Genomic DNA, 14569 nt, shown 5'->3' on the forward strand with positions numbered 1-14569 from the left:
CATACATAGGACCAAATTTGAATATGCAATGAACCTAACCTCTATGTCTTTAGTAATATGAGAAAGAAATGGCAGTATGTGAAGGAAAAGCCATGCAGAGACGGGGTGAATGTGCAAACAACACAAAGACAGTTAGTGTGAATTGAGCACAGAACATTGAATTCACGAGACAGCACAGCTAAACTCTGTGTCACTAATATAATAAAATAGTATAGAACAGAATAGAATAGAATATCACCCTGACCTTCACCAGGAAAAGCAGTTAAGAAAATGAGATGAGAGGAGAAGAGGTAATATAATGTAATAAAAAAATGCTTATATAATAAAATTTTCTATTAAACATCAGAATGAAAGGCTTTACATTCTGCATTTCTTAAAAAATCCTTTTGTTAATCTTATAACCTTAAACTGTTGTATGTCCTTCTGCCATTCTTAATGTCTGGGTTTCAGGGATGCCACCACTAATTTGTTACACTAAAGCGTTTTATAATATGGCAGAATTTCCTGTAACGAATCTTTGGCAAACACTATGGTTATAAATAAACTTTAAAGAATTATACAAATTTAAAGGACATTTGATATTTGAAAAGTGGGGGCTGTAAACTAGGAAGGTAAAAAACAAAACCTACCGCAACTCAGGCTACATTTAAAAATGTGTGAACAAGGCAACAGAACCTTACTTGTATAAAAAAGAAAGATGTCTGTGCAGTCAATATATCATACAGCTTGTTTTACTTGTGTACATGCTGTGTCAAGTTACCATTTATTGTCAGAAGTATGTCTTCATACCCTTTATGCCATACTCTTATATTTCAGCCACCTCAGAAAAGCAACACACCCTGAAAAACAGTAGGCGACACATTGTGTAATAACATGAAAACAGAAATTGGGGGGCATTTTTTGTTATTTTTGGATTTCATTGATTTTTGCTTGATTAATTTTCCATACATCTCTAGTTATTATATTTATTTTGTTTAAAAAGGTGAATGTAATCTATGATATTATTAATTCCAGGCAAAAACACAACTTGTAATGCTTATTTTATTTATTTGTTTATTTATTTAGGTATCCTCTGTGGCTCATCTGCATCATAATTATATATTCTTGCTCTCTTTAACATTTAATTTATTTAAGTCATTAACTGTGTAGGCCTTCAAAGATTCTTATATTGACAAAATGTATGCACTCTTTGATCAACTACATCAAGTTTGCAATATGGAGCAGTTTGATGCCAAACAGTGACTTGACAATTTCAGATTGTAAAGGGGGACTTTCGATTACTCACAGCAATATCTGTTTGATGCATTTCAGAAAAAACATAGTACCTGGGCTATATTATCAGGTGACGTTTACAAAGTATCTCAAACAGTTTAACCAATAAGTCTGTGTTTTTTCATTTTTTTTATGCATTTCACAAACATCAAAACTATGTGAAATGTGGGGAAAAAATACAGCTGCAGGTACAGTGTAAACAAATATGTGCAAAGATAACTCTACATTTAACTCTCTAGCCTAATAGGTAATTTATGGGGATGGTGATGGCACAATCATAGGCAGCACTATAAACAATAGCCATATAAATAAACTGACTAGCTTAGCATAATTATAAAATTCTGCGAAATTGAAGTGTAATGAATATCTGTGAACAATTAACAATAATTCCGGTTTATTTTGTATCCACATATGCAAAGAACACAATATCAAAATGCAGTTAATGTATGTTGTTTTTCCAGAGAGTGATGGATGTAATCAATTAGGTCATTTGCATTGAGTTTTAATGCAAATTTTAATGTTTCCCATTTGGGAAATGTTTATACTTTGAATTAAATCACCCTTTAGCACTGCATTCAAAGCCATTATTAAAGTCATTGTTATTGTTGGATTATTATTTGTGTTGTAGCCTATGATTTTATGCCTACTCAATGTTTATGACACATTGATGCCCATGAGTATATCAACATGTTTTCTGCAGTGCACCTCTAGATGAACTTAGGCAATGATGGGAAAGGGACCTCTCAATCAATGCCTCAGACAAGAAATGAAACTCAGTCATTCATAATATACATGGTGTCATTCAGTTTAAGACTGTGCATCGTACACAAGTTCCAAGATTACAATTATCCAAAACTGCCACCAACTTTGAGTGATGCCATCAAGCTTTATAATGCACTGGTGAGGCCTCGTCTGGATTACTGTGTGCAGTTTTGGTCTCCAGGCTACAGTACATAGCAGCACTAGAAAAGGTCCAGAGAAGAGCGACTAGGCTGATTCCAGGGCTACAGGGGTTGAATTATGAGGAAAGATTAAAAAAGCTGAGCCTATACAGTTTAAGCAAAAGAAGATTAAGAGGAGACATGACTGAAGTGTTTAAAATAATGAAGGGAATTAGTCCAGTGGATTGAGACTGTTATTTTAAAATGAGTTCATCAAGAAGATAGGGACAAAGTTGGAAACTTGTTAAGGGTAAATTTTGCACTAACATTAGAAGTTTTATTTACACAGAGAACCATAGACACTTGGAATAAGCAACCAATTAGTGTGGTAGACGGTAAGACTTCAGGGACTTTCAAAACTCAACTTGATGTTTTTTTAGAAGAGTTAAGTGGCTAGGAGGCCTGTTCTTGTCTAGACTGTTCTAATGTACTAAAGTACCAACACCTCTCTATGTCGCATCTTATGGGATTGTCCTAAATTAACACCATTTGGGGGGGGGGGGGGGGGGCGGGGGGGCGGTATTTACCCATCTGTCATGCAGGGCTAAAGCTACAGTTATTCCTAATTGTCTAACTGCAGTGTTTGGAGTAACACCAGATAGGGCAAGATTATGTAACAACAAATTTACTGTTATTTCTTACACTTCATTACAAACAAGTTGACTTTACTTACTTAATGAGAAGAATTTTAACCCATCTTCCACAACTTAATGGGATAGTGATACAGTGCATCCGGAAAGTATTCACAGTGCATCACTTTTTCCATATTTTGTTATGTTACAGCCTTATTCCAAAATGGATTAAATTCATTTTTTTCCTCAGAATTCTGCACACAACACCCCAAAATGACAATGTGAAAAGTTTACTTGAGGTTTTTGCAAATTTATTAAAAATAAAAAAACGGAGAAATCACATGTACATAAGTATTCACAGCTTTTGCTCAATACTTTGTCAATGCACCTTTGGCAGCAATTACAGCCTCAAGTCTTTTTGAATATGATGCCACAAACTTGGCACACCTCCCCTTGGCCAGTTTCGCCCATTCCTCTTTGCAGCACCTCTCAAGCTCCATCAGGTTGGATGGGAAGCGTCGGTGCACAGCCATTTTAAGATCTCTCCAGAGATGTTCAATCGGATTCAAGTCTGGGCTCTGGCTGGGCCACTCAAGGACAATCACAGAGTTGTCCTGAAGCCACTCCTTTGATATCTTGGCTGTGTGCTTAGGGTCGTTGTCCTGTTGAAAGATGAACCGTCGCCCCAGTCTGAGGTCAAGAGCACTCTGGAGCAGGTTTTCATCCAGGATGTCTCTGTACGTTGCTGCAGTCATCTTTCCCTTTATCCTGACTAGTCTCCCAGTCCCTGCTGCTGAAAAACATCCCCACAGCATGATGCTGCCACCACCATGCTTCACTGTAGGGATGGTATTGGCCTGGTGATGAGCGGTGCCTGGTTTCCTCCAAACGTGATGCCTGGCATTCACACCAAAGAATTCAATCTTTGTCTCATCAGACCAGAATTTTCTTTCTCATGGTCTGAGAGTCCTTCAGGTGCCTTTTGGCAAACTCCAGGCGGTCTGCCATGTGCCTTTTACTAAGGAGTGGCTTCCGTCTGGCCACTCTACCATACAGGCCTGATCGGTGGATTGCTGCAGAGATGGTTGTCCTTCTGGATGGTTCTCCTCTCTCCACAGAGGACCCCTGGAGCTCTGACAGAGTGACCATCGGGTTGTTGGTCACCTCTCTGACTAAGGCCCTTCTCCCCCGATCGCTCAGTTTAGATGGCTGGCCAGCTCTAGGAAGAGTCCTGGTGGTTTCGAACTTCTTCCACTTACGGATGATGGAGGCCACTGTGCTCATTGGGACCTTTAAAATTTCAGCAGAAATTTTTCTGTAACCTTCCCCAGATTTGTGCCTCGAGACAATCCTGTCTCGGAGGTCTACAGACAATTCCTTTGACTTCATGCTTGGTTTGTGCTCTGACATGAACTGTCAACTGTGGGACCTTATATAGACAGGTGTGTGCCTTTCCAAATCATGTCCAATCAACTGAATTTACCACAGGTGGACTCCAATGAAGCTGCAGAAACATCTCAAGGATGATCAGGGGAAACAGGATGCACCTGAGCTCAATTTTGAGCTTCATGGCAAAGGCTGTGAATACTTATGTACATGTGCTTTCTCAATTTTTATATTTTTAATAAATTTGCAAAAACCTCAAGTAAACTTTTTTCATGGTGTCATTATGGGGTGTTGTGTATAGAGTTCTGAGGAAAAAAATGAATTTAATCCATTTTGGAATAAGGCTGTAACATAACAAAATGTGGAAAAAGTGATGCGCTGTGAATACTTTCCGGATGCACTGTATATTGTACTTAACTAAATGAAAAAAAAATATTTTTCTTGGTGAGGAACAGTCCAAAACTCTTTCATATGAAGCAAGAATTTATTAATGTTCTAAAATAAACCTACTGGGAATCTGCCTCCCTTCTGTTTTCCTTTTGATGTTTTACTACATGTGAAGGACTATTTTAGATTAGGCCTTTTATTCACAAAGCTCTGCAGAGTTGGTTGGGCGAGGCTTTATGGATCTTTAAGTATTGATTATATATAATGTATTTTAACACTCTTTAGGAAATGTTGATTGTGTTTTTGAATGGGTTGTGTTTTACCAATTATAACATGATCTTTAAGCTCAACAAAAATTTAAAAAATCAAATATTTAATTCAGTTCAAGGCCAAGGTTGTTGTAGCCCATGAGAAAATATGATACAACCATTTTAATGTGCACTATGCTGGAATCTATAGAATAACTCCAAACATTTTGCAAATTTTCATTTTCTATTTGTAGATCTTTCGAGGTAATGAAGATCCAGAAACCCCTGTCCTTGGTATAATTCCGGAACCAATGGTGGCTCGCTACATCCGCATCAATCCCCAGAGCTGGTATGAGAATGGGACAGTCTGCCTGCGTGCTGAAATCCTGGGATGCCCGGTGCCAGGTACTGTAGAAGTTCATTCTTGTTCTTGGTGCATTTGAAGCTAAAGTTAAAGTAAGTGACCTTGATAGAGGCACAGTGATAACCTTGTCCTCTCACAATTTTAATTCAAATTTCAGTTAGTGTAGTCCTCTTGTGACAGATAATGTGACAAATTGATATTCCAAGCCATTAGGTCCTTCTACGTGTTTACAAGATGATTATACATTTAAGATGTTATAGTCTGATCCTCCATTGTGTTATGTTGCCTGGTCACCCTCAGTTAGCATGTGACCTCTGTTTTTCTAATTTAGTTCAGGATTTTTGAAAACACGTTTGCAGCCGTTACTTCATCTTGAGCCTGGTTAGAAGCTGAAGGTTTCTGGTTATGCAATTAATAAGAAGCTGTTGCTTATATCAGATCATAGCTTTTTATTCTTATCTTTGATTTATGTTTTTCCTTTAAAATTGTACCAATGGTGTTTTATTTTCTTGAAGTCATGATACAGTTATTAACCGATATTTGGGAAAAGTAATACCCCATTAAATGCCAGTTAAGCTACAAGATCATTTGAAAAGGTACAACCAATCTAGAGGTTTTAGATTAAATTCCCATTCTAAACTAAGCCTGTACATATGGTTCCATAAGTAATCTACAGGCTTTTCTGCTTGTGTTGGGTGACACGGCCCAAAATTCATACATCAAGGCTCTAATAGGCTCAGTTGGTGAATAACTTGTTTCTTAATTCAGTGTTACATTATACAGCTGTCAGAGAGGTCAAATGACACCTATTTTTGTACTAATGAGACAGGTTCTTGCTAAGGCTACTAATATGTGAAATACCAGCCAAACATTTTGTGACAATCCGGCAGATGTCTTGGCAGATGTCTTTTCAGTGTTTTCTGGGTAAGAAGCAATGATCACAACTGCAAATTAGATGTCACATCTTTGACAAGATTTAAGGTTAGTCTAGAAGAATGCAAAATATTTTATTTGTTAATTTTAGTTTTTAAAAAATGTATTCAAATTTGATCTAGTATGAGGTTAACTGGGAAAGGACGATTTAATGGAACTAGCAATACATTTTTGCAGAACTCAGGAAAAGAGACAAAGTGCTGCAGGCATAGGCAGATCACCTTAGCACCTCAATTTCCAAACTCTGTTATTGACCCACATACTTTCTATAAAGGTAAAACAATACAGCTTAGGTACAGTTGATCATCCAATCAGATGGATCAAAAATGTTTGTATTTGAAGGTTTGTTAATACTGTGGAGAGAGAGAGAGCACAGTAGTAGACATACTTGAAGAGTAGCATCTAGCCATCCCCTCGGCCCAGAACAATGCTGTCTTACCACAAAGACAAACTGCATGATTCTGTTTTCATCAAAACCAACATAAGTGTAAGCAGAGGGACAACATCAAGTATCAAAATAATTAACATAAAATTAACCATTCAGCTCCACTTGGCCCTCCTAAATCGACTGTGTTGCCTCACATTCATATGTTTTTCCTACCTCTTAATACCATTAAAAAGCACTTTCTCCTTTGCTTTCTCTCACTGAGCCCTGTTTTTTAAAAGGCTGACAACTTCAAGGTGCATCATTTAATTGTTTGTTTGATGTTGTTATGCTTTTTGTCTAGACTTTTCCCTTAGTTATGAGACTTTTACAGATACAGAAGCCATTTTTACACTATAAAATAATTTTATTTCAAGTGTATCTGTAGACATTTATACTTTATAATAATACATCTTTTTAGGAGTCTTGTTTTCATTAAAGACATCACCATTTTGTGAATTGAGCATCTTACAATTGCTATTGTAACCGACTGTGAAAGTGCAGTGCGTGATGTCACTGATGTGACACTTTAAAAGCTCAGTTTCATGTATTCCTGTATTATCTGAAATTGAATCAAAATCCTTTGTGTATCATGTGCTTTGTTTTCTGTATTGACACTTCTGGTTTAAGAAATTTAGTTTGAATTATCAACTTTGATTTTTGATTTGTTACTAATGAATGAGAGTACAGATTCTGGTTATGAACTCTCATTGCTTTATTGATGACATCTTCTTCTCCCATTTACTACATTAAAAACATAGTGCAAGGCAGCATCTGCGATGACTGCTCTGTGTTTGGGGTTAGAGCGCCCCACCTACAGTATTCCATGTTCAGAGGGTCCCAACAGTTTTCCAATTTTATCTGAACATTGGAACCTTACTCTGGTACTATGGAACATGTAATTAAATTAGATATAGAGAGTACTACCAGTTTGAATAAGTATATTTTAAATGTATGAATTTTATCACACATGCATACGCAGTCTGCAAACAAAACCCATGCCACCTTGTAATTCTGACCGTCACCATGCAGAACAGACACTTTTCATGAGACATATGCTCTTAGATGCTGTGTGTACAATACTAAAATGGTTTGACCGGTGATTCAAGAACAAATAAATAATTGCCAGTAATCTCTGTTTTTGTTGGCTTCTTGGTCCTCCTCATGGTGCAGTGTAAATTTAACCCTACTGAGAGCAAGGGGTCCCCCTTAAGTTTTGAGTACATTGTTACACGTATATTACATCAAAGAGTGGGTGTGTGGGGATCCCTTGGTGTTCTGAGCACACCTTATATAAGTATATACTATCCCTTTACAGTTTCGAGTGCACTCATATATGTGTATGACATCAAAGAGTGGGGGTGTGGTGGTCCACTTCAACCCTTGGCTTTGAGCCAATCTGCTACTCTGTCACAGTTCAGCCCTAGAGATCTAGTTAGTTATGAGCACACAAGGCAGAAGCATATCATTCAATGATGAACCCATGTTCTCCTGCAACAAAAAATATGAGCAATCTCCTGCACTTTCTGCAGCTCACTGTCAAAGGCTTTAGCATCACTGAGGCCAAGACAAATACTAGCAGCTGCATGGAGCACCTATCTTTACTTTTTCTTTCTAAAAATCTTTGTCCTGTTTCTCAAATCCTTCTAAGGCCTGTGACAAATGTCTAACCCTGCTCAACCTGTAAAGCACTTTGAGACAGCTGCTTTCCCACACAGCCTGTTAAAAGCTGTCCTTCCAGCTGCTAAAATACTTTATATCAAACCTAGTAAAGGGCAATGGGTGGTATATAACAACAAAAACATATTTTTTAAGTTAATTTTCAGGTACCCCTCACATTTTGATTTGTCTGCTTTTGGGGGAGTGCAAAGAGTTATTTGGGAGCCAATATGTTACTTTATTTCAATAAAGAAAGTGAATTCTCTACAACTTTTAATACATCACTAACTAAATACATATTGAATGCAGATATCTTAATATATTGTAAACATGAACAGAATAAACAGAATAACACTAATAGAATAAACATAAATTATATGATACTGTAGCATGCAGGTCATTCAAACAGAAAGAATACAGGGAATGAACAAAACTGACTGTCACAAATGTATCCCTACCAATATAAATGCAAAAGCATGTAATAAAGACTGGCAGAGCTACATCCTAAACATTGGATAGTAGTGATAAAGATCTGTTGCTTGCAGTTTTCACATTTTGTGTCTGAGGTAGGGGAGAGGAGACATGCTTGGACAGACGGTGCATGCAGGAGGGAAGTTGGCATTTTGTTGAATGGTTGAAAATTGATGGTATTGTATTAGAGTTGCGAAGAGTGAGAGAGGGAATCAGAGGACGGATACCGTTTTGGCTGAGGTAAGATGGAGTTTTATCAATTGAAGAAGCATGCTCAAAAATGGACAATGTTATGTGGTTAGTGCTGCTGCCTTATGGCTATAGCATCCTGGGTATGAATCCTGCATCTAGATGTTGTCTGTGTGCTATATGTATATTCTGTCTGTAGGCGTTTTCCCACCACAGGAAATTTGCTTTCAGAAACCACTGAGTTCCTTTAAGATGTAGGCCCTGAGTCATTTGGGGTCCCTGGCCACTTTTGTGTTGTATTCCTACTACACAACAGGAACAGTAACCTTTATGCAAAATATGTGACTTGCAAGAAGAGTGATGCGGTGCATAGTGCACAATTGGGAGTTCACAGAGGACTACCTCCCTCCCCTGTAACTGCATTGACACACTCTCAAGTTCATGGGGGACCACCCCCAACCTTATAGTTTTGAAGCAATTTCTACTTCACAGGGAAAATGTTGCTTCGATGTGGTAATGCGGTGTGGTGCACCAGGCAGGCAGCTATGAACAGTGATGTAGTGCAAAGTGCGCTGCTCCATTTTCAGCGACAACTCCCCAAAGTCCAATCCAATAGTAAATTTGTAAGATTGCACCAGTGCTTGTGATCAACCAATCAGAACAATTCATCTACCAAGCCCCACCCATGATAGTTCCTGGTTGAATGCAATGTACATACCATGGAGCAGGAGTTAAAAAAAAAGTGGCAGGAACTACCTACCAGGAAACTACAAATGGCCCAAGTTCCTGTGGTGGGAATTTCTATAAAAGTTCCTGAGTTTATGAAAAGTTCCTGGTTTCTGAAAAATGTTTGTAAAGCACCTAATGTCTGTGTGAGTTTGCTATGAGTATACTAGTTTTCCTCCAAAAGACATGTATGTTAGGTCGATATTTGGCCCAAAACTGAATGAAAATAAAAAAAAATTCAAAATCTAGAAATACTTGTTTAAAATATGTTTAATATTTAAAAAATAAGTTTAATTTAAAGAATAGGTGTAATGTAATGGATGAAATCAAACAAGATCTCCTTGCTAGGCAAATGTGCTGATCATTCCACTATCATCACATCCTTCATGGTGCTGTTTCTTTGTTGATAAGTCACACTGCAGTAATTACATATTGCTTGTTTTGATTCTGATTCACCTTCAGTGCCTTCCAGGTGGGGAAAAGCTGAAATTATAATTTACGGTGAGAAGTGCCTTGATGCCTAATTTAATAAAGAAATCTGCGCCTATACAACAAACAAACATGCTTTAAAGATATACTGTAGATATAAGAATTATAGATCTAAACTCATTCAACTGATCATTTCAAATCACACTAGCAACATACCTACCATATGTGTCAATTTACTTTTTACATCATTTATAGCTACGTTACCAGCCTTTTTATTGCAATATCTCTGTTTATTACCCTAAATTCGATGTCTACTGGAGGATAATTACATAATTGAACAACATTAGAAACAGCAGTCAAATGGAGATAAGGCAGAGCAATGACATCCTTTTTCTCTGTTCTTCTTCTTATGTTATAATCAGTAATTTTGGGAGAAGAAAAAGCCAAAAATTTTAAGATCTGCTTTGCAGAGTTCTGAGATAATAATATCCAACCTAAATTATCCCAGAAAGGTTCTACAAAAGTAATTGTTGAGACAGAACAATTTCACTTTGAACTTTATGCCCTGTGATGAACGGGTGCCCTCAGCCTTGGCATCTTCTTGAACTCATTTCCCAGGGAATTGATAGTCATGACTGAAATGGCTAGGGCAATCGGGACACAAATCAACAAAACTGGATGCATCAAAAGTGCATTGTGCATTTTACTCAAACAATCAGTGTTCAAATTAAAGTGCAGTACAATGAAGTACTTCACTAAACAAATAGTCAATAAATAATCCATAAAATCTGTGGTCATTGTGTCAATAAATAAGTAAATAATCTAACAGAATATTGAAAGAAAGAATTAAAGCAACACTTTTACTCCTGTGAGCCTCCGTGCTTCTCATCTTCTTGTCTTGGCCACTCACCCATCGGGTCTCTGCTGTGGGGCCAAGATACCTACAAACAGTTTCTTCCATTAAATGATTTGTGCCCCTGCCACCTTGGGGATGCCCAAAGCCAGGCTCCATCGTTCTACTATCATACTTAGGCTTCCATAGGATAACCGTCAAAGCCTGCCGGTCACTCAACAGGAGCGACCCAAAACTGTAACACTGTTCCCCTCTGTCTCTGTTCTAGTTGCCTCCTAATTGCCATGCTTCCTGTCCTCTTCATCGATACGCAGTCTCGATCTTATCCTTGTTCTTTTTCAAACCACCTCTTTTTGATTTACTCCCTTCCCTTTCTCAATTCTTTCTCTATTATCCTTTGTTATCCTACTCAGATTCCTTTTATACTTTGTGGGTGCAGGTGCTATGCCCAATGACCCATGGATTGTCAATGAAGAACAGCTGAGCTGATTGCACGTGCACATTAATCAGCTCAATTCCATATTGAACATCCTGTGGCTGCACAACTTCATGGTGGCACATACCTGCATTCACCAGCTTTAACTTAATTTAATCAAATAACATACTGCACATCATCCATCTGATTATTTTTGGTGTCCCATTTAGGAAGTCAAAGTGTAGCCTATATATTGGTTTAATGCAAACATTGTTTTTCATACTTTTTAATACAAATATATGCTATATGTGACTGACATTTTTGGTTACATTCATTTATAGGCCTGCTGGAAGTCTTCTTTATTTATAATGCATTTACAAAATTAAATAAAGATACATATATATATATCTATACTAATAAAAGGCAAAGCCCTCACTGACTCACTGACTGACTGACTGACTGACTGACTGACTGGCTGACTGACTCACTCACTCATCACTAATTCTCCAACTTCCCGTGTAGGTAGAAGTTTGAAATTTGGCAGGCTCATTCCTTACAGCTTACTTACAAAAGTTAGGCAGGTTTTATTTCGAAATTCTACGCGTAATGGTCATAACTGGAACCTGTTTGACTGACTCACTCATCACTAATTCTCCAACTTCCCATGTAGGTAGAAGTCTGAAATTTGGCAGGCTCATTCCTTACAGCTTACTTACAAAAGTTAAGCAGGTTTTATTTCAAAATTCTACGCGTAATGGTCATAACTGGAACCTGTTTGACTGACTCATTCATCACTAATTCTCCAACTTCCCGTGTAGGTAGAAGGCTGAAATTTGACAGGCTCATTCCTTACAGCTTACTTACAAAAGTTAGGCAGGTTTCATTTCGAAATTCTACGTGTACTGGTCATAACTGGAACCTGTTTTTTGTCCATATACTCTAATGGAGGAGGCGGAGTCACGTATTACGCCTCCTACGTAATCACATGAACTGAAAACGAGGAAGAGATTTACAGCACAAGTCAAACGCGGGAACGAAGGTAAATGACGTTAATTGTTGACTGTCTTTTAATACTGTGTACTTGTTGAGTGTCTTTTAATACTGTGTAAGCATACATATTAACACATGTGCAATTAAACGTGTGCATTTACGGGGTGATTTCTCAGGCTTAAAAGCTAGCCTTTTATTAAAAAGGTAAATGCAAACTCTTTTCATTCTGAAGGGCACAAACCACGTTAGATTTCAGCCGTTAAACGCGCAAAAATGTCAGTACACCAGATAAATAAGCGCAACATATTATCAGTTGTATTGTATGCTTACAATACATATAGAAATGTGTTAATCGTTAACTAATATTATGGGATGGTGTTTTTCGACTCTCGCTTTGATTTAAACGATTGCATGTCTTGGTGGGTTTGCATAGCTTATTGTCAATATCTTTACAGCTCTTTTTAAGACTTAATTTAAAAAGGTTTTCTTTTCTTCTTAATAAAAATTTAAAAGCAGTACTTTAAAACCAGCGCTCACTTCACTCCCTTACGGGAATTGAACCTCGGACGTCAGCGCTAGAGGCTAAGCCCCTAAAATTGCGCCACGGTGTGTGGTTCGTTTATTTGACAGCATGCAGATCGGGGTAATTACATTCACGGCATTCGTAGTCTGATTCACAATCTGATTGTATGGGTGGTTACCTACCAGGTAACGCTTATGGTTAGCCAGCAAGTCATCTCGAAGTGATCACTCGAGTGAACGCAGCTTCACAAAAAAACAGATCCTTAACAAACTGTTATTGGTATATTTTCCCTCAATTTTAAAAGGTTTTCTTTTCTTCTTAATAAAAATTTAAAAGCAGTACTTCGCCGGTGCGAAGCGCGGGGATTTGAGTGACTGATGCATACAGACATATTCATGAGTGCAGGTACTTCGGAAAGAAAGCACCGTGTAAACCTAAACTTTAAATTAAGTTCATAGACCTACAAAAGTTTGCCATTGATTTGAGGCAAGATTGCTTTTCTCATGTACAACTATACGTTGCATTCTTAACAGTAAGCTTGCACAGCTTGGTCATATTACAACCTGAGTGCTGAACTGACAACGTCGTATACAAACAGAATTATAACAATCGTAATAAACAAACAAAAAAAAAAAGCGAAGAACCCTTGGATTTAATAAAAAGGCTCTTTCCTTGGCGAAGCAAGGAAAAAGGAAGACCTTATATGGCGTTCGTTTATAAAACAGCGGAAAAGCTGTGTTAAGGCTGCTTCACAAGAAAACAGATCCTTAACAAATTGCTATTGGGATATTTTCCCTCAATTTAAAAAGCTTTTCTTCTTCATAAAAATTTAAAAGCAGTACTTCGTGGGGATTTAGATATATATATATCTATATATATAAAAATGGAATGGGTGGGTCGTCGGGTGGGCCTTTTTTTCATTCCGTCGTTTTTTCGACGTTTTGAAAATGTAGAATGATTATTTGATTTTTTTGTTTTTATTTGATCGTGTCTATGTAGCCGCCGTCGTAATAAAGTATCGCTAAAATCGTCATTTATCGTAATTTATTTTTGACGTATAACGTCGCCGTCGTCGAGGTCAGTGATACCAGTGCAAAAAATCTGCTTACGGTTGAAAGACACGCCCTACTCACTGGACAGTTAAAAACACCAATCAAACTAACGATGACATCAAGTATTACCCAATCAAAAGTAGGAAAGGAGGCATCTTCATAAAATGCGTGTGGGATGATTTGCATGAGACGCTGCTTTAAAAAAAAAAATGATAAAAAAAATACGGGATAAATCCCGTCCAGTATTGATTCAAAACGGGACGCGCAATTTCATTCTCAAACGCGGCACGATTCCGTATTTTAAAGGACGGGTGGCAACCCTACAGTGCCAGGTAACCACCCATACAATCACATTGTGATTCAGACTAGGAATGCAATGAATGTAATTACCCCGATCTACATACAAGGCGAAAGTCTTGCAACATTCAAAGATGATGGTTTGGGATAAGTACACCATACAACATAAAAGAGCTTATGAAGCCTTGAACCGAAAAAAGCAACATCTCAAAGATCGTAAAAAAAAAAATAGGAGCTAATGTCGTTTTACTCGCTGTAGATTTTAGTCAAACATTACCAGTTATTTCACGAGGGAGACCAGCAGATGAACTCAACGCGTGTTTAAAATCCATGCTTCTCCCACGCTCGGTTATATGTCGCGTGTTCTCGGGTAGGTGCACCAAAAAATGTATACATTTAAGCATGTAATGGGCAAACAAAAAATGAGGTATACCCGAA

General features: G+C 37.7%; 1 protein-coding gene across 1 annotated transcript in view; it reads left to right on the forward strand.

The window, feature by feature from the left end:
- LOC114651657 (probable carboxypeptidase X1) overlaps positions 1-14569 on the forward strand; it is a 115331-nt gene that overhangs the window by 54710 nt on the left and 46052 nt on the right. The window contains exon 5 of the mRNA XM_028801492.2: positions 5061-5211. Coding sequence (XP_028657325.2) covers positions 5061-5211 — 151 coding nt within the window. The remainder of the gene's footprint in view (positions 1-5060; positions 5212-14569) is intronic.

The sequence above is a fragment of the Erpetoichthys calabaricus genome, chromosome 5 (genome assembly GCF_900747795.2).
Source record: "Erpetoichthys calabaricus chromosome 5, fErpCal1.3, whole genome shotgun sequence".
NCBI lineage: Eukaryota > Metazoa > Chordata > Cladistia > Polypteriformes > Polypteridae > Erpetoichthys > Erpetoichthys calabaricus.